At 42.5% G+C, this 26,754-nt stretch overlaps 1 protein-coding gene across 5 annotated transcripts in view; it reads right to left on the bottom strand.

The window, feature by feature from the left end:
- Window positions 1-2,095: 2,095 nt before the first annotated feature.
- The window catches only part of casz1 (castor zinc finger 1), an 84,699-nt gene continuing 60,040 nt past the window's right edge, over window positions 2,096-26,754 (bottom strand). For 3 of the 5 annotated variants that reach the window (XM_047807260.1, XM_027170500.2, XM_047807259.1), the window contains 14 exons: window positions 24,771-24,935; window positions 22,619-22,791; window positions 21,661-22,517; window positions 17,736-17,868; window positions 17,082-17,145; window positions 15,946-16,109; window positions 15,400-15,522; window positions 14,880-15,197; window positions 14,595-14,793; window positions 12,802-12,973; window positions 10,800-10,948; window positions 9,683-9,917; window positions 8,467-8,832; window positions 2,096-6,448 (listed from right to left, as the gene is read on the bottom strand). In XM_047807260.1, the coding sequence (XP_047663216.1) occupies window positions 5,184-6,448; window positions 8,467-8,832; window positions 9,683-9,917; window positions 10,800-10,948; window positions 12,802-12,973; window positions 14,595-14,793; window positions 14,880-15,197; window positions 15,400-15,522; window positions 15,946-16,109; window positions 17,082-17,145; window positions 17,736-17,868; window positions 21,661-22,517; window positions 22,619-22,791; window positions 24,771-24,935 (4,383 nt within the window). In that variant the 3' untranslated portion in view covers window positions 2,096-5,183. The remainder of the gene's footprint in view (window positions 6,449-8,466; window positions 8,833-9,682; window positions 9,918-10,799; window positions 10,949-12,801; window positions 12,974-14,594; window positions 14,794-14,879; window positions 15,198-15,399; window positions 15,523-15,945; window positions 16,110-17,081; window positions 17,146-17,735; window positions 17,869-21,660; window positions 22,518-22,618; window positions 22,792-24,770; window positions 24,936-26,754) is intronic. The other 2 variants (XM_047807261.1, XM_047807262.1) reach the window with 2 other exon arrangements.

Genomic DNA, 26,754 nt, shown 5'->3' with positions numbered 1-26,754 from the left:
TTATGCTATGAGAGAGAGAGAGAGAGAGAGAGAGAGAGAGAGAGAGAGAGAGAGAGAGAGGAATGAGTGAGACTGAGAAAGAGTTAGACAATGAATGAGTGTGAGCGAGAGAGTGAGACAGAGAGAGACATAAAGACAATGAATGAGTGTGAGCGAGAGAGTCTAAGAGAGACAGACAAAACCTGGCAGACAGACAGATTGAGTGAGAGTGAGAAAGAGTGAGAGACTGTGTGTGTGTGTGTGTGTGTGTGTGTGTGAGAGAGAGAGAGAGAGAGAGAGAGAGAGAGAGAGAGAGAGAGAGAGAGAGAGAGAGAGAGAGAGGGAGTGAGAGCGAGACTCAATGTGATCTGGCTCTTTATATACTTTATATATCGTCATCATCATCTGTTTTCTACCAGGTGTTAAAATGAACTAAATTGAACATCAGGTAACAATCACAGTGTAACAGATTCCATCTTGTTCTTATTTGTTTGCCAAAAAGTCGGCGAACAGGCAGAAGCCATGTGGGCAAAAGTAATTACACCCTTGCTGAGAACCAAATGATGTTTTATGTCAATATATAAAGCTACAGAATACTCTGTTTTTCTCATTAAATTACACGGGCTGTATGAGCTCACATAAAATCCTAACTCTCCAATTTCTGGATTCTTCAGTTATTTATTTTTTTAAGCTTTGTGGCCACAGAGATCAGGGTTGAGCTTTCCGAAAATAATCCGAGCACTAAACATCATGGTTAAATGATTGAAAAGGCCTGTTTTGTCTGTCTCTCTTTCTCTCTATCCTTCTGTTTGTCTCTCTCTTATTTTATGTCTTATTCTGTCTCTGTCTATCTGTCTGTTTCCATCTCTAAAGATATGACCTTTTGCCATATCTATCTATCTATCTATCTATCTATCTATCTATCTATCTATCTATCTATCTATCTATCTATCTATCTATCTATCTATCTATCTACGTTACTTTTCTATTTTTTAGCATTTTTCTGTTTCAGTATTTATCTTCACACTATAAAGCATTTAAACTGCTATATACATAAAGTTTATTATAAAAAATGCAGCCAAGTCTTGCTTAAACACATCAAATAAATCCTGCACTTGGAGCTCATGGTTTTTAATCTATATCGTGAGTTGCATGTTGCTTAATAGCTGACAAAACCATAAGTGATAGAACTCCCTGTTTCTTTCCTAATGTAATTTTCCCCTTCCTGATCCTAACACCCAGACCTGTAACCCACTTCCACGCTGCTCTTCTCTTCATGTGCGTAACCAATCAGTACGGTGAGCTGTCACTTCAGCAGCGGCCCGGGCCGGACGTGCTGCTGTCTTTTAGGTTGTTGGCGTTGGTTTTACTCATAATATAATATTCTTTGTTTATTATTATTATTCTATATATTTTCCAGGATTATATAGAGGATGCCAGCTGGCAGACAGATGGTGGTGGCTTCGCTCATTTTTATTTAAAGAAACACCCTGAAGGGAAAGGAGGGGAGACGAGAGAACAGCTGGAGCAGGACTGGATCTGCCTGGTGAAGAAAAGAAGTGCTTCTGCATTAACCTGCAGCAGATTAGCAGCATTTTAACCCTAGATGTTAGTGTGAATTTGTAGCTATTTGGGGTCATGCTCTCCAGTTTCTCAAAAAAAAAAAAAAAAATAGAGATAGAGAGAGAAAACGTGTGTGTGTGTGTGTGTGGTGTGTGTGGTGTGTGTGTGTGTGTGTGTGTGTGTGTGTGTGTGTGCGTGTGTGTGTGAGTTAATGCAGTTAGAGCTGCACTGCTGTTTTGCCACAGGCTTTGCCACTTGAAGTAGGAGGGCTGTGTGTGTGTGTGTGTGTGTGTGTGTGTGTGTGTGTGTGTGTGTGTGTGTGTGTGTGTGTGTGTGTGTGTGTGTGTGTGAGAGTGAGTGAGTGAGAGAGAGAGAGAGAGAGAGAGAGAGAGAGAGAGAGAGAGAGAGAGAGAGAGAGAGAGAGAGAGAGGAAACACTCACACCCATTAGCTGCTCAGCATTTTGGGAAAGCCATGCGTAACCCCACAGCTCAGCCTAAACCACACCACAGCAAGTAAAACATGGCTGGTTCAAACACACACTGTTCAGCAAGTTTCACTTGTAATAATTAGATTTCCTTTATTTTTTTTTTTTGTAACTTTTTACAAATCCTGCTATTTTACACACATAAAATGTATTCAAGTGCACAGTATCATCTCCCAGCCAAAGAGCCGTTTTTTTTTGTTGTTGTTTTTTTGTTTTGTTTTTCGTGTCTTGTCATTTTTAATCAGGAAACAACGAGAGAGCGAGTGAGCGAGAGAGAGAGAGCGCAAGAGTGAGAGAGAGTGTGAGAGATAGATAGATAGATAGATAGAGATAGAGAGAGACAGAGAGAGAGAGAGAGACAGAGAGAGAGAGAGACAGAGAGAGGACATGAATTGAGCCCAGCTTGCACTTGAGAGCCAAGAGCCTGTCAAAAGATGCTTGCTGGAGTACATATGAACAATAAACTCCATTAAATAAAACAAAACAAATCACACGGGGAAAAAAAGGCAAACAAAAAAATAAAATAATAATAATAATTACAAAAGGTATTAAATAAACCAACCATGAACCAGATGTACATTGTCCCTGTATTTAAAATATGATCTCCTAATGCAAAAAAGTAGAACTGGAGCTTTACTGTTTCAGTTGCTACACTGATCAGTTTTAAAGATATTTCACCTCTAACTCTTCTATCTCTATGGGGAAACCATGAGAATATCAATCAAATCAAATCAAATAAAAATCACACACGAGCAAACTATTCTTATTCTTTCAATAATTAACCTTTTATTCTTTACGTCTGCAGTTTGTATCCGTTTTCATTTTAAAGGAAGCTTTGAATCAAAGAGCATTTTTGTTCATATATAGTTCTTTTTTTTTGTACAGAAGAAAATACTATACAACCTTTTTTTCCCTCCTGCAACAATATTTTGAAGATAATCATCTACACATTTAATTACCTAATATTATGACAGTTCGTTCAAAGCCGTGTTTAAGAAATGATTAATTGTAATTTCCTCGCTTCAGTTTTTTTTTCTTTTCCAGTACACAGTCACTCATTTTCTGCTGAAGCCAGGCAAACAAAATTCATTGTTGTTTTTTTTTTTTTTCCTCTGTAATTTGGAGCGGAGCACTGCAGTAATTTCCTCTGTATAGAATTCATTTAAATTACAGTCGTCATTAGTGTTACTCGTTAGGCAGCCTTGCTTCTGGCAGGCCTGGTTCATATTGAAATCATCCAATCTCAAAAGCAAAGTAAATCCTTTTTTTTTTCCTTTTCTTTTTTCTTTTTTTTTTTAAATAAAACACAGAACAACAGGTCTTCGTCACACCAACGATTATTTGTGCATCAAAGCAAAGTGGGGGGAAAAAAACAAACAAACAAAAAACAAACAAAAAAACATAGTATAGCAATAAATTCCCTGTTAAAAGATATATGCCATTGTATTTCTGGTAAAAATGAATCTAAAAAGTGCAAAAACACCCTAAACGTTTCTCTTTGCAAGGTCACATAAATATTAAATAAACGGTTGTAATCGGAGATAGACCACAGCTTTTAGAAAGAGAAATGGACGCTTGAAACGTAGCTTTTTGTCTGTATTATTCACACACACGAGCATTTCTTACAGCGACTCTGACACCTTCCTCCATTTTCCTCCACAGCCAAGAAAGTCTCTCTGTTCAGAGCAGATATATGAGGTTTCTAATGAATCTTCAACCACAGAATCCAACTGGGAGTTTTTCTCACTACCTCTTTTTTAGTTTCTCTCTCTCTCTCTCTCTCTCTCTCTCTCTTTTTTTTTTAAATATCCATGCTACTCAAATTGTAAAGAACGAAAGAAGAGAACAAAATTACCTACAAGCTACTAGGTATCTTCCCTACGTTCAGAGAACACACATCCGTCCTTGTGTCTGATGGATACTTGGGTGCATTTGGGAGTCCATAGAGAGCCAAAGATCTGGCATTGATTCCCTTTTTCCCCCTGGGCAGCAGCACCATCAAGTATTCATGATCCTCCCTGGCCTGGTCCCGTTTTCCCAACGGGCCGTTCTGCAGCAACAAACACCAGCGTAGATTGGTCACGCCTGTGCAAGTGGAGGACTAATGCAATGATAACAGTGACAACAATAACAAAAAAAAAAGAGAAAAAAAAGCAACAATAATGCAGTGATGCACACCGTAACAAAACATCTTAAATAGAAGTTTGACTATCTAACCTTGTCTATACAAAAGTGCACTAGCAATATGCAATGCCAGGAAAAAATAAAAAACGGTCCACATTTTGCAAAAAGAGAGGAGGAAATAACAATGGAGTGCACGCTAGCTTTTTAGTGAGGTGCGTTTACTGAGATAGATGTGTTATGGCCTGAAACTTGCAGTCACTGTCACTGTTTTGTCCCCAAGAGACACACTGTCCAAATGGAATGAAGCCTATGACACAACTGAGAACATCTCTGTGAGAACTGTGATGACCGGAAAGAACCAACTGGCAGCTAGAACCGAAATAAAAGTGAATCAAGTGTGAAATAGAAAATGCTAAAGCACTGTTACGAGCCCCTGCACTAATAATAATAATAATAATAATAATAATAATAATAATAATAATAATAATAATAATAATAATAATAATGCAGGATGTTAATGAATCAGTTGTTTTAACACATTCATTAAAAAAAACTCCTTTGTTTTAAAAGCGTGCCATTTCTTTCTTGGATTCCGCAGTTCAGTGACTGCACTTCAAATGTATTTTAACATCCACACACATCTACTGTATATAGATATTCATATATATAGACTGTTTTTTTCTTATATTTTTTATCCACACACAAAAAGTAACAAAATAGAATAAATTAAAATCAAACATGCACGCACACACACGAAAAAAGACTGATGCGTAAGAAAATGTTTACATTGCCACCCAAGTGTAAAAGACGGCCTCGTCTGTCTGTTTCTCTGTTCATTTTTAATGCATAATTAAATTAATAATGTTGGTCATCATGTAAACATCGTAAATCATTTTGGGCCTTCACTTTTCTTGCGTATTTGTCATTTCCTTGTCATGTGCGGTGTCTCTAAACATGATAAACGAGGCCACTCGAACTGGGGTTTGTTCATTGCACGCAGGGATTGTTTCTTCGAGTGCGTACAGTGGAGTTTACAGGTCAGCCTCCGATTTGTCTTTCTTCAGTTGAGAAGTGTCGGCGTGGTTCATGGAAGCATCAAAACACTCTTCATTGTCTTTCTCTCCATCGGCGTCGGGCATTGAGTCGTCATACGAGTCCGTGTTGAGGTCTTCCTCTGGCTCGTCGTCGTCGTCGTCATCATCGTCCTCATCCTCATGTGTGGGGTCTTCATCAGGTGACAGCTCGTCCTCGGGCTCGCCTGACGTGCCCGTGGTGTCATCTTGTGGGTTGCTCAGGCTCATGGAAGCAGGCATGGAAACTCCAGGCCCCATAGAGTACAGTGCCTCACGATGTTGCAGCTTCTTGCTCAGGTCCAGCGAGTCGCTGAGGCCCAGGCTGCTGGCATTCTTCAGAAAGAACAGTGAGCTGCTGATGTCGGTGCCGAGGTTCAGAGACCCGTCCAGGCTGAGGGCTGAGCGAGGGTGGTTGGGGTACTCGGCACCCATTGCTGAAGAGAGGTACATAGCTGCGTTATTGTGGGGCAACCCTTGAGCACCAGGTGATGTAGAGGTTAGACTAATGGAAGTTGGTGGTGCCACCAGCCCTGACTGGTGTTGACCAGCCTCCCGGTTTGGAGAGATGGATGAGGGCACGTCGCCACGCTCCTGCTTCTCATGCTTGCGCTTGTGCGAGTCCATCTGCGACATGCCTACCACCGTGTGCTTACACTCAGGGTAGGTGCAGTGGAAGTGCGAGCACTTAAGCTTGTACTTGCAATCGGGCACTGCACAGTCTGTGCTGGAGCTGAACTGGCAGAAGCCTGCGGCACTGATTACGTCCTGCTTCCCATGGTGCTTACGGTGAGCCGTTACCTTGGTGCTGTCCGTGCACCGGAAGGAGCAGCGCAGGCAATGGAAGTGTGTGGAGTTGCCTGAGAACTGACAGTCAGCCACATCGCAGCTCAACGACGCCTTGAAGCGCTTGAAGTCATCGAGGACGAGGTTGTCGACACGGTCGTGGTGTTGCGCATGCTTGTACATGTGAGTGCGGCCACAGAACCGGTAGCCACAGTTTTCGCGGGTACAGTGATAGTGAGTCACCTTTAGCGAGAACTGGCATGCTGTGTCCCTGCAGTCTTCGTACAAGTCGTACCGGCGGAAGCCATCTAGCATCATGCCCTCGTCCAGCATCTTGCGTGAGGACGCTGTCTTGCGACGCTTGCCGAATGGTGACATGTCCTCGATGATCCAGAAGCGTTTCTTGGCGCCACTTGCTGCTGGAATAGAGATGGTATTCCCTAGGAACGCAAAGGTGAAAAGTCACACATTAGGGCTAATGAAACAAGGCAGTAAGGCAGTTTATTTAAACAAAAACACTATAGACCTGGAATGAGTAAAATGGATTTGAAAAATATACAGCCTAGCTGTGTCTGACGCGTCTATACCACAATCTAACAGAGCTCAGGGATACCCAATGCATTATTTGCAATACGAACATGTTTATCTGTGATGTATATCAGGTGTAAAAGAAATGAGTCTAGAAATTCCTCTGTGTGTAACTTTGGGCTTTAGTGCGCAGCCTGAGGTCACTGCTAATGTTAATCCCTGTCTGGAGAAGTACGGCCTCTATAAAACCCTGGCACAATTAGGACAGCTAATGGAAGACAACACAGCACAGTTCACTGACAGTGTGTAATACACTGCATGTACTCTAAAAGCTTGGAATAAATTTTGTTTAATAGATATTGCCCTGTAGGGGAAAAACAGCCTTTAAGACAGGTACTGCATGCAGCATAATGTAGTCAATGAAAGTCATCATGAGTTAGATGATTAATGATTACTACTAAGATATGAAAATTAAAAAAAAAAAAAAAAATTAGCAAATACAGAGGTGGACAAACGATTAGCCTTTGTGCCCGGGACAAGCTGATTATGTGTCCAGGCTATCAATGTTTTATTAGTCTTTCCCTGCAGACAAGTGACTCAGTCAACTACCCATATAGTGATTACTAACAATTTCTCTTCTGCCCATTAACCACACAAAAAACCCTGCACCTGTCAGTATTAATGCTTTTAAGCAAGCTAAAAATAATTTAGCTTGCTTAATCATATTCTGACACTATTCTGACTATTGTGTCAGTATGCGAAGGAAAAACATAGATCTCAATGACATTGTGTAATGCTTATTTAATTCACTAGTTAGCTTAGCAGGCTGCTGACATACAGTAGCATTACTAGCATTACGTTCTCTCTATTAGCTGTTGCTATTTAACAGTATTTGTTTATATCGACATTTGAATGAAACATCCTCCAACTGATATAATTACAAGGGTTAGTGAACACCATTAATAGCAGTGTTAACACGTTCCTATTTTGCACATACATTTATGTGGGTTCATTTGCATTCCGCTTTACATTTTCTGGCCTAGTTAATGTTGCTAGCAAACATGACTTTTTGCTAGCATGCAAGATTCCCTTTCTCTTAGGAGTTTACACACCACATGGGCTAATTATTCTAGTCATTGTAATAGTTAGTTAGGTAATATAACTAATCCTTTTTTCTTGCTTGTCTGAAAGATGCTCATCAAATTTTGTCACATAATTTTTGGTTAGTTTAGGAATTAAAAAGGAAACAAAATGTCTTTATTTTAAAAATCTGGCTATCATAATGTTAACATTTTCCTCAGTAGTTAACTTGTATAAATAAATAAATAAATAAATAAATAAATGTTTTGGCTTCTACCCTTTTCCAGACATAACACAATCTAGTTGGAAGGAAAATCGATGTATTAATGCTCTTACCCATTAATGTGGGTTCATTTACATTTTCTAGCCTAGCTAATATTGCTAGCTAGCTAGCATAATTTCATAATTGCTTGTGAGATAATGGAATTATTTTGTCACATGATACTTGGGCTAGATATTATGCTTTTTTTTAAAACAGCTAGCTAGCTAACATAACATTTGGCAGCAATATAGATTAAGATTTATGTCAGTAATTGGTTCAGTTAGCCATTTGAAATATTTACTATAGTGTGTATTAATGCGCTTATGTAGCTGACTAACTAGGCAAGTGTTTATCCTGGGCTAAATTATCTGTCCAATGTTTACTGTGTTATAAACTGTAAAGTTTTTAGTGTAATGAGACAGTAAAGGATTCACTTTCCTGGATTTGTCCACCCCGTAATGCCTTGTTTGAACTAAAGTTATTGAATTTCTGCTTCATTGCTTCAAAGACAAACACAAGCAGACAGATGAGGCCTGAATCAATGTACTCTAGAGCTGCAGAGGTCTAACAGAGGCAGGAGAGAGGTACCTGCAGCGTCCTGCACTATAGGCACGTCATTTTTAACCGGAGACGGAGTGGCAATGATGGGGCTGAAAGCTGGTGTGTTGGTTGGCATGACAACACTCCGAGTGGCTCCAAGAGAGGCGCTGAGCAGAGAGTATGAGATACAGGATGGAGACAGGAGGTATGGGAGTGAGGGAAGAGGAGGACGCAGGAGGGATGGGGGGAAAGAAGGAGGCTGAGACTGGAGTGGAGCCTGGGGTAAAGATGGAGGAGGTGGAGGTGGAGGAGGAAGTGTATGAGGAGGAGGTGCAGACTGAGAGGTGGGGGGAGTGTCAGTAGAGGTAGTGGGAGTTGGCGTAGTAGTAAGAGCAGGGACCTGAGAACCTGGTCCTACAGAGATGCAAAGAAAGAGTGATGGACAGGAGGAAAGGAAGGGTGTGGACGAGAAATTCACACACACACAATGCATTCATACACACACACACACACACACACACACACACACCCAAACACCCAGGGATGGGAGGTAGAAAAGGAAGAGATCAAATAATGAAATACCAAAAGCCAAATGGCGACAGAAAAAAATCAAACAGCCAAAAGCAACAGTGATGAGAATGAAAGATAAATATTTTTTGAACCAAATAGTAAAAACACGTAACTCATTCAAATGCAGGAAAGGCTAGAGTGAATAGCGAAAGCCCTGATTTAAGCCCAGAGATGTGTACTCTCACAGGTTGACATGGTGTAGGTGGATATTATGAGTCTGTGATGCCTCAGTTAAGTTGCCACAGGCATGGCATAATGTGAGGAGAAATGTGTGTGTGTGTGTGAGTGTGTGTGTGTGCAACTATATGATAAATTTACTGCTCCATAATTTGATAAGTGTCATTACTGCTGGTAAACACTGGCTGCCTCGGATGCTTCATGAACAAGTTGTTACGTTTATAATTGGCAATGGAAAAGTACAGCGGAGGCAGCTATTTTTAATTGAAGCCTCTTGTTAGGGGCATAAACCCCAGAGGATCTGAACAAACAGTGATCCTGTGACGCTTGTAGTGTGGCTGACTAACCAACATTCATACATTTGAACATTTTATTCCACTTGCTAATGACTGCCAGCTTGAGCTTTCTATTCATTTCAATCAAATAATAAACACTCTCTTCAATGGAACCTCATATTAAATATTGCTGATGGTAATGAAAAGTGGTCATGAAGATGATGATGGAGAAAAGTCTTTACCTGCAGGGGAGCTGTCATTGCCCACAGGAGTGCTGGTGCAGCTGCGGTCTTGGTTGGAGGACTCAGACGAAAGGCCCAGCGGACTTTCTCCAGCCATGTAGTCCATGTAGTCATCATTTTCATCTGTCATGTTGGAGAAGCTTGAAGTCATGCACGAGAGCGTGCCCATGGTGTCGGAAGAGGTCATGCTAGCCATGTGCTGCATCTCCTCTGTTTGGTGACCAGGAGGTATTACCTAGCACACAGGAAACACAAATCAGTCCACAAACCAACAGCTAAACAATTCCTACTATATGATTAGCAATGATTTGCATTACAGTCAACGTGCTTCTAATTTGTGCTTATGCAAAACATCATTGTACATTACTAACTCGGTGATTCCACAATCGGGCTGCCATTTTAGGCCTTAAATAAAAAGTCTCACCATTGAATTAAAGAAAACTTGTAACCATTCCAAAATGTTTCTAGACTTTTCTTTGTTTTTCGTTTTTGTAGAAGTAAAAAATAAATAAATAAATAAATAAATAAATAAATAAATAAATAAATAAATAAAATAAAAACAAAATGAGGATGTTAAGGGAAATTCTGGTTCTTTACTTAAAATTCATCCATCCAATTTCTGTACTATTTATTCTGTGCCATTGTGTCACAAAGTGTCTGGAGTCCATCCCAGGGGACTCTGGGAACAAGGCAGGAGCACGATTTCGGGGTGCTAAATAATCACGGGGCACAATCAAACACATTCAGACCCATTCACACACAGGAAAACTTAGAGATGCCATTCAGCCTTGACGTGCATGTCTTTGGACTGACTGGTGATGGAAAATACAGTAGAGTACGCAGAGGAAACATCTATATACAAACTCCACAAACACAGGGTGGATATGGGAATCGTGTTCAGGTAAGAAGACTGAGTGAATGTTCTAGGACACTCCTAGAGGTTACAAAATGATGTGAAAATATGGTCGAGTATTTTAATGATCCATTATTTAAAGTGTAAAGTTCAGTTACAGTAGAGTCATTGGGAAGAGCAAAAACTCAGCACGGTGATGCCCTGGTTGCAGTGATACGGTGGTCTTTACTGTCATGGACTCAGTTGTTGGTATACATAACATACCTGGGATGGGACTCGGTCAAAGTTCTTTCCCAGCATCCTCCTCATGTGCTTGCGGGCGTGAGAGGTCATCTGGTGCTTAAGCAGGAAGGAGAACATGCAGCCTTCACGGATGCAGTGGAAGTGGCTGTTCACCTGGTTGTACTTGCAGCCTGTGCAGAGAAAATAGAAGGCATTTCTTATTAATACGGGAAAGCGACAAAGGCTGACCTCCGAGCTGTCGGATCCTGCACTGGTTCTCAATAAATAAGGTGGTGATGAGGAAAATCTGGAGCAGATGAGTCCAGCTCTTATTACTTTCTCTAAAGTGTCACACTGAGAAAGTAGAGCTTTCTGAGATTAGACCTGTGGTGCTCTTTATTACAATGACATCTTTTATTCAATTTGGAATTTACATAAATACATTCTGCATTTGGAGAGGCAATAATGCACAACCCTGCAAACCAAAGTAAACACACAATTATTTCCATATTAAATTCATTTTTCACAACCTATCTGCTGTTATTGTATTTGTTCAGTCCATCGCTCTTTTTCTCTTTTCTCCTCTCCTCCCTTCATGACGGTAGCCCTGCAGATTTTTAATTGCTATATGCTTTGTTCTTTTTTTGTTCTAATTAAATGACTGCTTTTTTTTTTTTATGAACTAATCAAATGGACGCTTGTGATAACTTTATTGCAAATAATGCACAGAAAAATAATCATAAGCAGAGCGTTCGGGGCAGGTGCCGTCTGGTCTGTTACCATGGCATCCATGGCACGGCATGGCGCAACAAGCTGGTTGCCGTCAGATCGCTTTTGTACGCACGCACGGGCAAGACACTTTAAACAGACCGAGCTGAGCAAATAATAATGACAAGCCGAAATATTGCAGATCTTTGTACCTGCGCTTCCTGGTAACCTCATCCTCAGTGGTGTGTTTAATGTTGCTGCCATGGATACCCTGCTCCCAGTCCAGCTGAACCATCAATTCCTCATCATCCTGACGCTCGCTTTGGTAACATGCCCCTGATTCAATGTTTTTTTATGCTTTTTTTTTTTTTTAAATAATAAAAATAATACCAGAAATAGTTTTGTTTTTTAGAAACTTTCTTTCCACTCTGTCATAAAGTTGTTCTTTTTCTGTACTGCAGAGAAGGGGAGGAGAGAGAAAGATAGAAAAAAAAAGCTTTCAATTTGCCCGTGTGATGATGATCGAGGTTTGAAAAAGAGCAACACAAACAGACCGAGCTCGACAGGCACAGTAATTAACAAACATGTGTAATTGCTCATTCCTGACAGGTTAAATATACCCAAGAAAACAGCCTCTGTTTGATTGCTTACTATAAATACTGAAGTATTAATGTATGACAAAAAAAGCAGACACCATTTTTCTTGGGCTGATTTTAATCTAAACGAACCGTCCCCGGCTTTCGGGTTTGCCGCAGCCATTTTTAATGTGGCTCTGACTATTTGTTATGAAACGTATATATCCGTCATAGCCGGGAATTTGATATTGTTTTGACTTTATTAAATATTTAGTACAAAATGTCCAGCATCAGCAGGTTAGTACTAATGTGATGAGACACGGATACAACTACTGTGAAACCATTTACAGGATCCTGCTCGCTGCTTTTGTGCGTTTGTGATTGTGCTGTGATAGTGAAACAATTAGCGATGTCAGCGGAGGGAGATGCTTTTTCCCTCTGCCTGCTGAAGTGTGTGGAAACAGTGCGTTCGCGGCGGGGGACTGTATTGATGCGGAATCGTTGTTACATCATCGCCGATGTGATTTCACACCTTTTCTCCCCTGTTCTGCTCTATCGGTGGATAAAGTACGGCTTCGAACGAAAAAAGGCTTCCAGGAAACACTGGCGTTTAATAATAACACCAAGACTGAAATAATGAGGCGTGTAGGAAGTCTATAACCAAAAGACACCATGGGATTCTTTCACCGACACTTAACACACACACACACACACACACACACACACACACTGATCTGCCGAGTCAGAGCCGAGGGCCTTACCGAGGCGACCACACTCCTCCCTCTTGGTGAAGTATTTGAAGCCGTTGGCTGCGCGTCGCTCGGCTTTCTCGTGTTTCTTGACGTGCCACGGTAGCTTGGTGGTGATGTTGGTGACAAAATAGCAGCCTTGTCTCAGACAATGATAGTGTCCTCTCATCCTGAACTCACACTGCTGGGAGACAAGACAGAATGGAACGCGATGAGCAGCGTTTTTAACAAACGTTCATTTGTTTACCCTTTTTACCACTACAACGGCGTTCCTTTTCACCAACACAATGAAAATCGTCTCCTCAGACATTTTAATTAAACAGATTAATTCTTTTATAGCAACAAGTCCGATATAAAATCAGTCAGGACACTGCTGGATTTCAGCATGAGACGTTTTAACCTCTGATAGAATCATTTTAGTGGTTGAAGATGGGTTTGAAAATTTGTGTGTCAAAATCAAATCATTTGCATTCATTTTTTTTTTTCCATGTATATATTTTCCCTAGTAAACTAGCTAAAAACAAATTCTTAAAGCATCGAGTGTCTCCTTTTATATGAGCCATGAACCACCGCTGTGGACTGTGACATGAAGAAATTCAATGCTGAATTTGGACACAACCAAAATCAGGAGCAAATCGAATTTACGTATATTTGTCTTCTGGAAAAAGAGTTGATAAAGTTCATTCTTTCATCAGATCGACCGATAGCTCAGTGGATCTTGAATCATTTTCTAGTTTTAACTGCAAGGCAAATTACAGTGACTTGTATGTATGTATATATATATATATAATGTGTTGGTATTTACAAAAGAAAAACAACACTGTCATGGTAACATCTTCTGTAAGGAGCTTTAAGATTTATTTAACATTCATGGCAACAAGAAGTCTCCAGGTTTGGGAAGGAACAAAGATGAACAGTTATTATAATGTAGGTGATGAATAGAACTTCATCACAGATGTTTCAGACCATTGAATGCAACTATAATTGGATAAATAATGACATCATTCTTTAATAAATGACAGATTTATTAAACATGTTTGTACTCTCTGTCCACCATTAACTTTGTTTATCCAAAGCAAGTTATGACCGAGGAAAGCTACAACTAATCTGCTGAAGAGGAAGGGCAGCTTGAGGAACTTGCTCTATTGCCCACTAGTTACAGCTCAGTGGTGGGATTTGAACTCATGTCCTTCAGATCACTAAGCTACCACTGCTCATCTATACATCATATTAAGGCCAAAACAACATAATACATATATAATAGTTTCAGCATGCAGTTCAGCAGCCATGTAACTGACCAGTTCTGGTGGTATGTTAAGCACTGACCACACTAAAGATCACCAGAGCAATGTGAAGCCTATGTTTTATACGACTAGCACACCGAGGTAAGAGCATTTCCCTCCTGTGTTGTAACCCTGTTTCCAAACCGCCATCTGTTTACTGAAAGGCATCTCCCTCAGGAGACGACAAACAGGATCTCCTCTGCTCAGGAGAGGAGGAGGGGGTTAGAGGAGCGGGGAACGTGGTGCATAAATGAATTCATTTAGAACAGGTTTAGCTGTGAATAAGAGCGCAGGAAGCACAAGCAGTGCTTTGTTCTATTAATGATGACATTTTTGATGAAAAGCCTACACTTTTCCTTCTCCCTTCCCACTTTGGTGTATTTACGTATTTTTCATCTGATTTTTTTTTTACCATGTGGTAATGAGAGCGCATAAATATTTAGTTTTAATTATAAGTAAACATCTGCTTGCTTTGCATTTTTTCTGATCTTATTGTATGAGTTTGTGTTGTTTTTAGCTTACCTGGTTTGGACAGAGACACTGTAGCGAGTAGTAAGCGAACTGATCTCGCACGTTGACCAAGTTGTTGTTGGGGTTGATGTGGTCCAGGCAATGTGACTCTGCCTTTCCGGACGTCTTACACACATACTTGCAGTTGCCAAACAAACAGTGGAAGTGGAATTTGTTGGAGTATTTGCAGTCAGTTGCCAGACAGGGGTCACTATGGGAAAAAACAATAAGAGTGTGAATTCCCAGTTCATTTATCTTCTCCTATACTTATCACCAATCATGCTTTAGAGCACTCACTTGTCTTGAAACTGCAAGAAGCCAGGCTTGACCTGAGGCTTGGCGTTTTCCAATGAAGTGGTAGCGAGTGGCGAGGAAGCGGCCATGTTGGGCATGGAGGCAGGAAGCGGGGGAATGGAGCCCGTCAGCTGCTTCCATGCCAACAGCGAGGGCGAAGAGGCATAGGCCCCTGACACCGCTGCACTAGGCACGTCCATGGGCGGAGTGTTGGGCACAGAGACGGGCACAGCGAGCTGATTGGGGACGCCCTCGCCGGACTCCTTGGCCTCATTGAAAGCAGTCTCTGGTTTAACCTTTAGGTTGGCTCTGAAGTGGAAGCTAATGGGAGACAGAGAGACATCATTACATCCAATTAGATCCACCGGCGAGGCCATGATATAGCTGCTAAACATAGCACATCATTAACATCACCTCCAAATAATGACGTAAATAGGGGAGAGACGGACAGATCGTTCCGAAGAGCTCGAATCTCCATCTAATGCGTATTAGGAGTGTGTATGGGAATGAAACGCGGGCTTACTTGGAGTGTTTGATGGCTCCATCCAGCGTACTGAAGAGAGCACCGCAGTCCTCCACAAGACAGTGAAAGTGGACTTTGTGCAGGAAGTCACACTGAGCATCACAGACTTCATCGGTATCGTATCTGCATAGAAACGAACACATGGCAAAAAGAGGTGTAAAAAAAACAAAGAAGTGACATAACACAACACAAGCAAAACAGTTATGAAGACAAATTCTCCTTTCCCTGTGACCTGCTTTTGTATGTAAGGCTGAATACCATGGAAACACATTGTGCAGATGCAGCTGTGACATATTGTGTTGGCTGTGGGTCTATACACATAATATCATTTGTCGGGGAACAAGTGTTTTATTTCTACATGGCTGCATCGCAGGGACAAACACGGCACAAGGCGGTGACAGGATAAAAGCAGACAACGAGCAAGAATGACAAAGCACAGGTTTCAGGGTTAAGTAAAAACAGAAATCACACTGAAGTCAGTGAAGAGTAATGGGTTTTAACACAGAAGGATATTGTGACGGTGCAGACGGTGCATGTGCGACGCACCTGCGCAGGTAGGTCTTCCAGAGCTCGATGGGTTTTTCCGGAACTGGTCTTTTGATCAGTCTACTTAGGTACTGAGCTGCGTCAGAGCTATCAGCTGCCTGGCTGCTTTCCAGCTCCGACTTCAAGTTTAGAGCGCTGAAGAAGCCCGGATTCACCTGCGACATCTGCACACACAGTGAACACACCTTCACACACTGGTACACGTGAGCAAGCATGCTCAGACAAGTGTTATTACACTCGGTTTACAAACACAATCAGCCTCCACTTGAGCGCAGGCCAACACACATGCCAAGTGTTCTTTGTGTGTGTGTGTGTGTGTGTGTGTGTGTGTATGTGTGTGTGTGTGTGTGTTTATGCATGTCTGTCTGGGTGAGCTTTATGCAGTGTGTCGAGTCCGAGTGGGAGTCCTAATAACGCCCACTAGGTGCTCTGTGCCAGAAGCCCTGAATGAGGCCTGGGTATGACTGAGTCAGAGGAACATCGAAAGTGAGAGAGATAAAGAAAGGCAAAGAGAGAGAAACAGAGAGAATGAAAGGCCTTGGGGAAAAAGAAAAATACCCCTACAGTCCAACACCTCTTTAAATCATCAAGGTAATGGAACTTACACTCCATAGCATTTATATTAGTCAGAAAAAGATGTATGATTAAAACAACAATGTCCATTTGAATCTCCACAAAAACACACATTTAAATATTCACATGGTAACACTTAGTCTTTTTAAAAAATGAGGGTGATGCTTGCTCTTTTTATTCCTCACTGCTGACTTTTTAATCAAATCATTTACAAACTCCATAAATAAAGACAGAGCGGCTAGAATAGAAAAGAGAGCGAGCGAGAGAGAGCGAGAGAGAGAGAGGAGGAGGAGGAGGAGGAAGCACAAAAAAAATGCGACCCAAGTTCAAAACAGCTCATCAAAAAACAAACATCTCTATATATCTGGCATGGCATCCAGCTCTTGCTTCATTATATTAATTTGTGAGCGGAGGGCCGAAATTACACTGTATGAAAAATGGCTGGAAAATTTAAATGATACAAACTCATCTTATTAGCGGGCGAAACATTAAAAAACAAACAGCCCACTCTGCGTGTTGCTAATACGTCTTGGGCTGGAAAGTGCATGATGGATGGATCTTACCTTATTCATAAGTGAGGATAAAGGAGATGGATTTCCCGGCGCAGGGTGTCCGTTTGATTCATTACTGGAATGAGCAAAATGGACAATGTTTAGGCAAAGATTTGCATGGGAACAGTAAATATTATTATTTATTTCTGACAGTGTGAATATGCAATGAAGGGAATAGACACATAAATAAGATGTAACTTAATGTATAAAGCTGAGTGGTGAGGTTGGGGAGTGTAAGTGTGTGTGTGTGTGTGTGTGTGTGTGTGTGTGTGTGTGTGTGTGTGTTGGATAAGGGTTGGTTGAGGGGTAAAATCAAGGTTTACACAAACGGCCTTTCATTTAAATGAACCTGTCATGTTTCATACATGACATGTGCATTATAAAAGGTTGAAAAAAAATATTATGGGGAAATCTTTACATTGTGTGATGGATTTCCACACAGAGGGCACTTGAGGCTGAGAAAGGGGACAGTGTGTAAATCTCCTCCTTGACCACTTTGCAGACCCACCTTGTGAGGTGGTTTTAACAAGAGCACTCACACTAATTAACACAATACACTATTATTCAGGAGATAAATCACAAAGTGCTGGGTGATGAGTGTGGTGAAGGGTTGAGTGTGAGAATGGGGGTGGATAGAGAGTGCCAGCTCAGACGCCGGAGCCATACCCGTGGTCTTTCTTGCTCAGGTCAAGGCTGTGTTCTTGCATGGACTCATGGGAAGGCCCAGAGGTGCTGTCCATAGGCTCCTGCTTGACTTGAACCGGATTAAACCGGCTTGCCTGAGCGTGCTGTCCGTTTCCTGAGGAGACAGAAAGAGGGAGAGGGAGAGAGAGAGAGAAGTTATTGTTGGTCAGCATTATTACCCTGTGATGAGATCCGATCTGACTTGTGTCCAGGCTGAGGAGAGGGCTGGCAGTGATAATTATTGCAGAATTATGTCAAGCCGTCAAGGCATTTAAATGGTGATTGAGAGGCGGGAGGAATGAGGGAAAAAGACTCTTTTTTCAGCAGCACTTGTCACAACCCATTTGCGTGCCTGCCTCTTAACCGGTCATTACAGTGCACGCTAATGCTGAGGGAAAGTGGCAGCTTCAGATGGAGCGAATCCCTCCCGCTAAACCACCCACCACCCCACCGAGCCCTCATCCACCCCCACCCCTACCCGTCCCCTCCTCCCTCTATTCGCCACTTGTCCTTGTTGGCCTGACGACGGACGACGGTCAGACACCGAGCTTGCCCAAAAGAAACATCTTCTCCATCAGTCATATTGGAGGTGGCAGCCAATCAGTGACAGCCAATCAAATCATTTAGACAGCTGAACCTCTCGATAGTGTTTTTTGTTTTTGTTTTTTTTTGCACAAATGTATGTGGATTAAAAAAAAAGATACAAAATGGGGTAAAAATGCTGACATGAATGAGTGGTCTGGCTTTTCCCCAATCCCCAAGTGGCTGAAATATTAATTTGTCCTTAGGCTATACAGTGAAAGCCAGGCCTTTAGTGGCCTCTAAGTGGTATTTTATTTTGGGGGGAAAAAAAGGAGAGGAATAGAAGTGCTGAGTGCATCAGCCGTGATTGGTTTTCATGGAGAACTTGCTTTTCAGGAAGTCAGGCCTGTTGAGGAATAGTGACAGGCAAGGACACGGCTTTACTGTGTGCCCTTGGCCCTCATTGCACCATGTGTGTGTGTGTATGTGTGTGTATGTGTGTGATGGCAAATCCTGGAAGCCAGACATCATCGTTGTCATTTACGGCTGTTTACATTAGTTAAAAAAAAGCGAATAGGCAAATTATGACTCATTTGGAGGAACTGCCACAGCTACTACTGTGAAATCCCCATTTTACCAACACTCACATTTACACTAACTCTAATACTTCTCCAAAGTTCTCTCTAGTTGTCTTTTTCACTAGCTAACACAGAACTAATCATCACCAGGTTAATCTCTGTCTCCTCTCTGATCTCACACACACCCACACACTCACACACACACACACACACACACACACACACACACACACACACACACACACACACACACACACACACACACACACACACACACACACACACACAGCTCACTTCAAACTACAGCTCGCTCCGCTTTAGGCTGCCTGTGGGAATGAATTGCCTGAAGTTTAAAAAAAGGCAGTTAAATAATGACCACATGAAAGGGAAGTCATTAAATTCTTTATCAGCCTCACAGTCTGCATGACAAACTCGCTGATAATCTTAGAGAGAGAGAGAGAGAGAGAGAGAGAGAGAGAGAGAGAGAGAGAGAGAGAGAGAGAGAGAGAGAGAGAGAAAGAGGCGCCTGATCTCAAAGAGAGATTTTTCTGGAAATTATCCAAGAATAATGTTCTAGCGTGTAATTACTCCTGCTAAGTTACCGCGCTTGTGAAAGATCATTTGTACTGTATGCCTAATTAGTGAGCCCTTTAGATTGCAGGATCTGGAGTAACACTCTGGAGTAGGCTGGTGTTTCAAAAAAATAAAATAAAAATAAAATAAAAGCCCCTAAAGGTTCAGTAAGGACTTGACACTACCCGAATGCATTAGTAAGTCAGTTGTCAGCGCGGCGAATGACGCCGAAACGTGTGCATCTCTTGTGCATCAAAAAAAAAGAAAAGAAAACAAAATGCAAGAAAAAAAGTAACTGTGAAAAAATAGCCGCAGTAAACATTGTTCACTTCTTTCTAAACGCTGGGCTCTGACCACATCCTCTTCATATTTTACACAAATGTCCTGTTCGCACGCCATTTCTGAGTAAACACATAAATTTAGCAATGACACTTGATGATCTAGTGTGGGGCTTTTTTTTTTTCTCTCAACATTTTTTCACTTCTCGTAGTTAACTAAATTAAACACGAGACATTCTCACAACCTCGGTGATGAAGTGTGAAGTCATGACACACACACACACACACACACACACACACACACACACACACACACAAAGACACACATTTTCTCTCTCTAGTGAATGGAGTCACACCATCTGTGCCCCCTCCACCACATGGACCCCATCCCACCCCTCAGAGGTTGTGTGCTCCCTCTTTCCTTTCCTGGTGCTCATCTCTTGGTATCTGCAGAGATCTCAGAGGTGGAGTGAGTATATGACAGGATACACACCCCTACAGCAGCTGGGCCTGTTTTCTTCTCCCATCCCCTTCACACACAACCTACAAGATGCTTTCTTTATCCACATCCCACCTGCTCCACACTGCAAAGACCCCAAACACCAAACTCCTATGTTTAAATTAGACACAATACATACTAAACGAGTCAGGATGAGACTTTCACAGCATTTAGCTTCTGCTAAACGTGCCGGAAGGAGACTTTTCACAGGATCCGACTCCTGCAGAAATCGTTCGTATTCATGCATTAATGTATTAGTGTCTAAAAATCCTCCATTTTTATCCGGGAAATATAGATGTAATGTCAAATTGAATATATTAGAACACACACCTCACTGAGCATTGACTCATTTCTGCCTCAACAGTTTTTGTTATTTATATAATTTTTTTTATATCAGTCTGCATTGTATAAAAAAAAACAAAAAAAAAAATACTTTGTACCTTCAATTTCTCAACTTCATTTTTCAGGCTCCATTTGGTCGGAGCGAGTGCGCACACAGATAAGAGGCTGATGATGAGGAAGCATGTAGAACACAGAGTCTGGAAACCTCCTGAGAACGCTATTAGAGTCGGCTTTACGGGGGCCGCTCGCTACCACTCCAGCACTTATCAGCTAATGGATTGTGGGTATCAAGGCAATGATCACTGCAATAACAGGACTAGGGCAGCAAAGCAGCCCCTCAATATTTGCCCTAATCCTGAAATCAGAGATTTGTGTACTGTCTGTCGAGCAAATGAGCTGATGGCCCACGTGTGCCCTTTTTACTGTCGGAGAGAGAGAGAGAGAGAGGGAGAGAGAGAGAGAGAGAGAGAGGGGGGGAGAGAGAGAGAGAGGAGAGAGAGAGAGAGGGAGAGAGAGGAGTGAGAGGAGAGAGGGGAGTAGTAGTAGGGTGGGGATGGAGAGATATAGGGCGATAGTTTCAAAGATGTTATCGCTAGATCATTTATCTCGCATTTTTTCTTCGCTATATCTCTCTCTTCTTCTCTCTTTTTCTCTCTCTCTCTACCTCTTCTCTCTCTCTTCGTTATCTGCGTCTCTCTCTCTCGTTCTATACTCGATACCTAGTCTTGCTCTCTCTCTCTTTTCCTCTCTCTTCTCTCTCTCTCTCTCTCTTCTCCTTCTCTCTCATTTATCTCTCTGTCTTCTCTCTCTATCTCTCTTTCTATTCATCTATCTCTCTCTCTCTCCTCTCTTCTCTCTCTCGTCTCTCATCTTCCTTCCCTGAGGTGTGCATTTTTTTCTAGCAAGAGTTTTCAAGTTGAACTCGCAATAATAAAAAATAATTTAAAAAAAAAGTAATATATACACACACACACACACACACACACACACACACACACACACACACACACACACACACACACACACACACATATAAACAAACAAACAAACAAACAAACAAACAAATAAATAAATAGACTGAGCTATCTGAATTGGAAGCCCTGTAAGGCACAAACCTGTGTCATGGTTGCTAGTCGTATTGAGTGCAGCTGCAGCCAACCGTGCCATCATGGGTGATATCAAACCCTTACTGGCTGAGATCTTGTCCATGATGGACGCGGCAGAGTAGGAAGTCGGGGTCGAGGCCACAGATGCTGCCTCACCAAGTGAACTGGAGCTTGGAGCCACCGAGTCCCGGGGGGTGGAGAGGGCACTGGAGCTCACGGCAGAGATCATGCCAGCAGCTGCCGGGGGCATCTGCATGGGAAGCCTGGGTAAAAGTGGGAAGAACGAGTTGGACGCACCACTCAGGGAGCTGCTAGAGAGCGCCAGGGCCACCGGCAGGTTGCTGGGAAGAGCCTGTGAGAGGAGAGTGGAGATGCGGCTGACGGCGGGCAGAGTGGTAGTGGGCTTGACGCTGGGGCTGGAGGTACTGGCTGTAGTAGGTGTGGTCAACAGGTGGGGCACAGTGGAGGACTGCTGAGTCGTGGGTGAAGCACTCAGGCTGGAGTTCTTGCTACTGATGGCAGAGAAGTCCACCAGATCGTCATTGCTGGATTCTTCATGCTCCTCCTTAGGAAGGAGGAAGGACGACGTGAGGCCTAGCATGCCCGAGGACCGTACGTGACGGCGCTCGTGTTTGCGCTTGTGTGAAGTCATTTGGCTGGTGGAGGTGAAGGTGAAGCCGCAGCCCTGCCGGATGCAGTGGAAGTGATTGGTGGCCTTGCTGTACACGCAGCCCTCGTACTTGCACTCCTCGTACTTGTAAAATTTCTTGAAGCCGTCCTTGGCGTACGCGTCATCCTTGATGTGGTAGCTCTTGTGCTTCTCAATGTCACACTTGTTCTTGAAGGTGAAGGTGCACCCGGGACGCCTGGGGGGAAAAAGGCAAAGGAAAACAAAGGAAGCGCTGTTTAATTTGTGTTTATTGTACATGGATAGTATCCAGATGTCTAAGGACGATCTGGTCCTCACCTGCAGTGGAAGTGGGTGGTCTTCTGCCCATAGAACTGACAGCTCACAGTCCCGCAGTCCTCAGTGGCCCGGAACCTCTGGAAGCCGTCGTTTATCAGCTGTGCGTTCTTCTTATGGAAGTTCTCATGAGTCATGACATCAGAGGTGCTAGTGTACACCTTGTTACAGCCCACCTAGTGGAAACAGGGAAAGGAAAAAACAAATGTGCTTGAGGTAGACGTGAAGCAGAGGCGGACGACAACCTACAGTAAACATTGCGGCTTTCACAAGGTTGCAGGGGAGGAAAATGAATTCTCTGAGAACTCTGTGTTGGTGGTTAGATTCCTCTCATTTGTACAACAACAACAAAAAAAAATCGATTTGAAAAGCGATGAAGTTTATGACCTAAAAAACTGTACCTGAAACTCATGTTTAAGGTCTCGGTTTAAGCGTAAACGAGTGCTAAACTCGAACTGTAACAGTAAAAGGTGACAGAGGTGAGAGTGCAGTTTTCTTTGAACAAATTGCACTGACATCATTCTCACTTCAGATACGACTCAACTCCTTCACGAATGAACGTTTCTGAGCGTAAAAAAAGGACAGAATTCGTAACGTGTCTTTATACTTCTGCAGCTTTCCTTTCTTACTGTCGAATCCGCTTTTTAAAACGACGTCGGCGGTAAGAATCGGATCACGATTTCTGGCCGGATCGTGACGACTGCACGGAGGTTATTAGTTCGGCACACGATCGGCACATCGCTAGAAGAAAAAGTAGGGAAAAAAAAAACAAACCACGATATATTTCTGCTTCACATAAACGGCTGCCGTGTGTGTTTTTTTTTTTCTTTTCTTTTTTCATAGGCAATGCATTCAAAGTGCAAGTTGAGTGCAAACGACAAAAAGTGCACTAAACTTGCATAGTGTAAGCCTGACCTTAATAAATAAGACAATGCAACTGCAACATAGCAGAGTGGTGTGTGTGGTTAGAACTTTCTTCCATTTAAGGCTTTCCACACATACAACTCTGTATTAGAAGGCCACCGTCTCTGACTCGCTGTTAAATTGCAGAACGAATGTAAGAGATGGAGGAGGGGATGCAGTCACAGAGACTGTCACTTTCTTTCGTCTGAACACTTCTGTTACTCAGCAGCAGCACTCAGGAGCCCTCCGGGCAGCAGGGGAGCACGGACTAATGTTTGAATTAAAACCAGCAATTGTATATCATCCCTGGCACTTTTCAGCCGTGCAAACAGGGCAACTTCACCATATTGAGTCAAACAATGAAAAAAATGCCACTCTGTTTTTTCCCCCCTGTAAATCAGTAGAACGGGTGCCAACATCTGCTGGTTCTCAGAGCTGTTAAAACAAGAGCTGAAATGTCTAATAACAATTACGCCGTTAGGGGGGTTTAAGAAAGAATACATCTTAAGCCATCTGCCCTTGGCCGCTGCACCCCACGGTGAAAAAGCACTCGGGACTGGTGACACCTTGAAAATAAGCAGATGTAAAAAAAAATTAAACAAATCCGCCGGGATATAATCTTCATCTCTCCTCTTGGTACTAAAAGATGAAAAATGTCGAGTTTATATAAACAACTAACTGCATTTTTATCCATGCCAATTAAGGAGCGAGAGAGTGCGAGGGAAGCGCGCGGCTGTGTCTTGTTCATCCGTTTTAATTTGTCTCTTATTTACTTTATGACACCTTTTGTCAAACGAATGAAAACTGCTCTTAAATGGTAATTCAGTCCTAATGGAAAAAGTGGAAGAACTGTAACAACCTTTTATAGACCTATAAGCAGCGGGATCATGAAAAGCATCTCAGTTGGTGTCTGGCTCTCTTCCTATAGCTGAGTGGCATCGAGATGGAGGCGTTTCGCGTGCCGCTATACTGTAGATGCAGGAGACGTTATCTCTGTGACGTGATCTTGCATGAACGCGAAAAGTTCTCGGATCTTTTCCACCACAGATGCTGAACGTCTTCACTTTCTTTTGAATCAAGACTGTGATTGTGTACTTTTTTTTTTACTTCTAGTGTTCAACCTTAGCCGTGTTAGTCATACAGAGAGATGTTTTAGACTGTGTGTTTGTGTGCATATGTGTGTGTGTGTGTGAAGCAGTGGTGGAGATAATTAATGGTGGTATTGGTGGTGTTGTTGTGCTACACTGTTTACCTGCATACAGTGGTAGTGAGTGCTCTTGCCGTTCAGGTGGCAGCCGTGGTAATAGACGCTGCAGTCATCCAGAGGGCTGAAGCGCATGAAGCCGTGCTGCAGCGAGTTGTCCCTCTTCTTGTGCATGTTGTAGTGCCTTATCACATCCTGTTTACTGGTGAATCTCTGTTCAGCAGGAACACAGCAACAGGTTACTGAAGGCTGCTGCTAGTTGTGAGTGTGTGTGTGGGTGTGGGTGTGTATACTGTAGGAAGCTAGCAACATGTTATTTTATCAGTCTGGCAACAGCTGCGCAGCACGAGAGCCAACTGACAGCCAAGTCAGCGATTCGAAGCATGTGTCCAGAGCAAGACGTCTCCGAATGATCTCATGATACAACGAGCGTATGAATTTTTTTTTGTTATTTTTTTTTGTCCGTTTTCCTTCATTCCCTCTTCCCTCTGCCTCAATATGAAGACAAGTACAGTTCTTCCTGCCTGGTTGTTTGCGCAAAATTCTTCCGCCTGCATCTTTATTACTTTTCCAGCGGTTTAATTAAGACGGATCGCTCGACTTGCAAGATCGTAGTTCCGATGTTCTCGGCTTCAGAGAAATTATGTTCCGTTCAGACGATTTCTCAAACGTGTGCGGGGAAAAGAGATGACAAACAAACAAACAAGACACCAAAAATGTTTCGCTTTTCATTCCCCCAGCTGATTGCGGTTTTAATTAAAGTAGTAAAGCGTGTTTTTTTTTTTCGTTTAGGGTTCGCATGTAATAAGAAGGGAATACACAAGATTCCCTCCTAAAATGATACGACGCAGCGGAGTGGAGAGAGGAGCAAAAAAAACAAACAAACAAACAAAAAAATAATAAAAAAAACGTAAAACAAACAAACGGGATGTAGGGGGAAAACGAGACCTTGAGATAGAAGCGAGGAAACGAATCTGCGGTAATTGGGCTTAAGCTGATGTTACAGGAAGTGTAACAAGAGACAATGAAATCAATGAGCTTATTTTCTACAAAAATGTGCAACAGGAGACAAAAATATGACAGAAACGTCTAAAATGCAAAATGTAATTGGGTATACACGAAGCTTGTCTTACATACAGGGGAAGAAATTGCTCACAGAAATACACAATCCACGTCTAATTCGAGCAGATATTGTATATCATCCTTCTCCTTTCAATACAGACAATATATCCAGAGCAATACTCGGCCTGATTAGGGCAGAACCTTCGGATATACTGTATGTGATAGAATCTTCCAGAAAGGAGGGAAAGAGCTGAAACGGGGCTTTAAGTTTCAGTCAGAGTGGTCATCTAGGGTTATGAGAACCTGCTCCATTTATTTTAGGATTCTCAGTACTATGTGGGATGAGCACAAGGCCATGAAAGGAGAAGAAGGGCCCGGTGTCGCAGCCGAGTGGCCGGGTAATATTCCACCGCTGTGTCATGTAACGTTTCATGAGTTATTACTTCCAAAAGCCTGCTCATTTGAGCCTTGTTTTTCTTCCAGGAGCATCTAGCCAAGCATTTGAGATACAACCTATCTGTAGATATCTGCCTGTCGTCGCCTTCGTCCCCGAGTCATTAAGCCGCTCGAGGACGACCCGATCGAGTTGCGTTTCTAATGATGTATTTTACAAACGTATGCTTTTGTCTGGCGAGTCGTACTCGGACAAGCCCGACGTGAGCTCCTACGCTCGTTCGCAGTTTGTCCAACAGCTGTCTTCTTTACTAACAAGATCTCGACATGTTTGTATTGAAAGATTTGGAATTACTACGCTTCACACAGAGAACAGCTTTCGGGTCGCGTAAGGATTCCTGACGGCCTCCTTCTCGTCTAGTCGTGTCCGCCTTTTCTTTTCCCACCATATGTGCAAGAGTCTGGAGTGCCAGCGTTCTGATCTGCTTAATGCCGATTCTGCTGCGTCGTACATGACAACTCTCGGGACATGGATCAGATTAATAACGTGAAAGGGGGATTAGCGGTGGCCCCAGAG

This window comes from Tachysurus fulvidraco, chromosome 23 (assembly GCF_022655615.1).
Source record: "Tachysurus fulvidraco isolate hzauxx_2018 chromosome 23, HZAU_PFXX_2.0, whole genome shotgun sequence".
Lineage (NCBI taxonomy): Eukaryota > Metazoa > Chordata > Actinopteri > Siluriformes > Bagridae > Tachysurus > Tachysurus fulvidraco.
The sequence above is the reverse complement of the archived record's forward strand: the minus strand, read 5'-3'. Positions and strand labels throughout refer to the sequence as shown.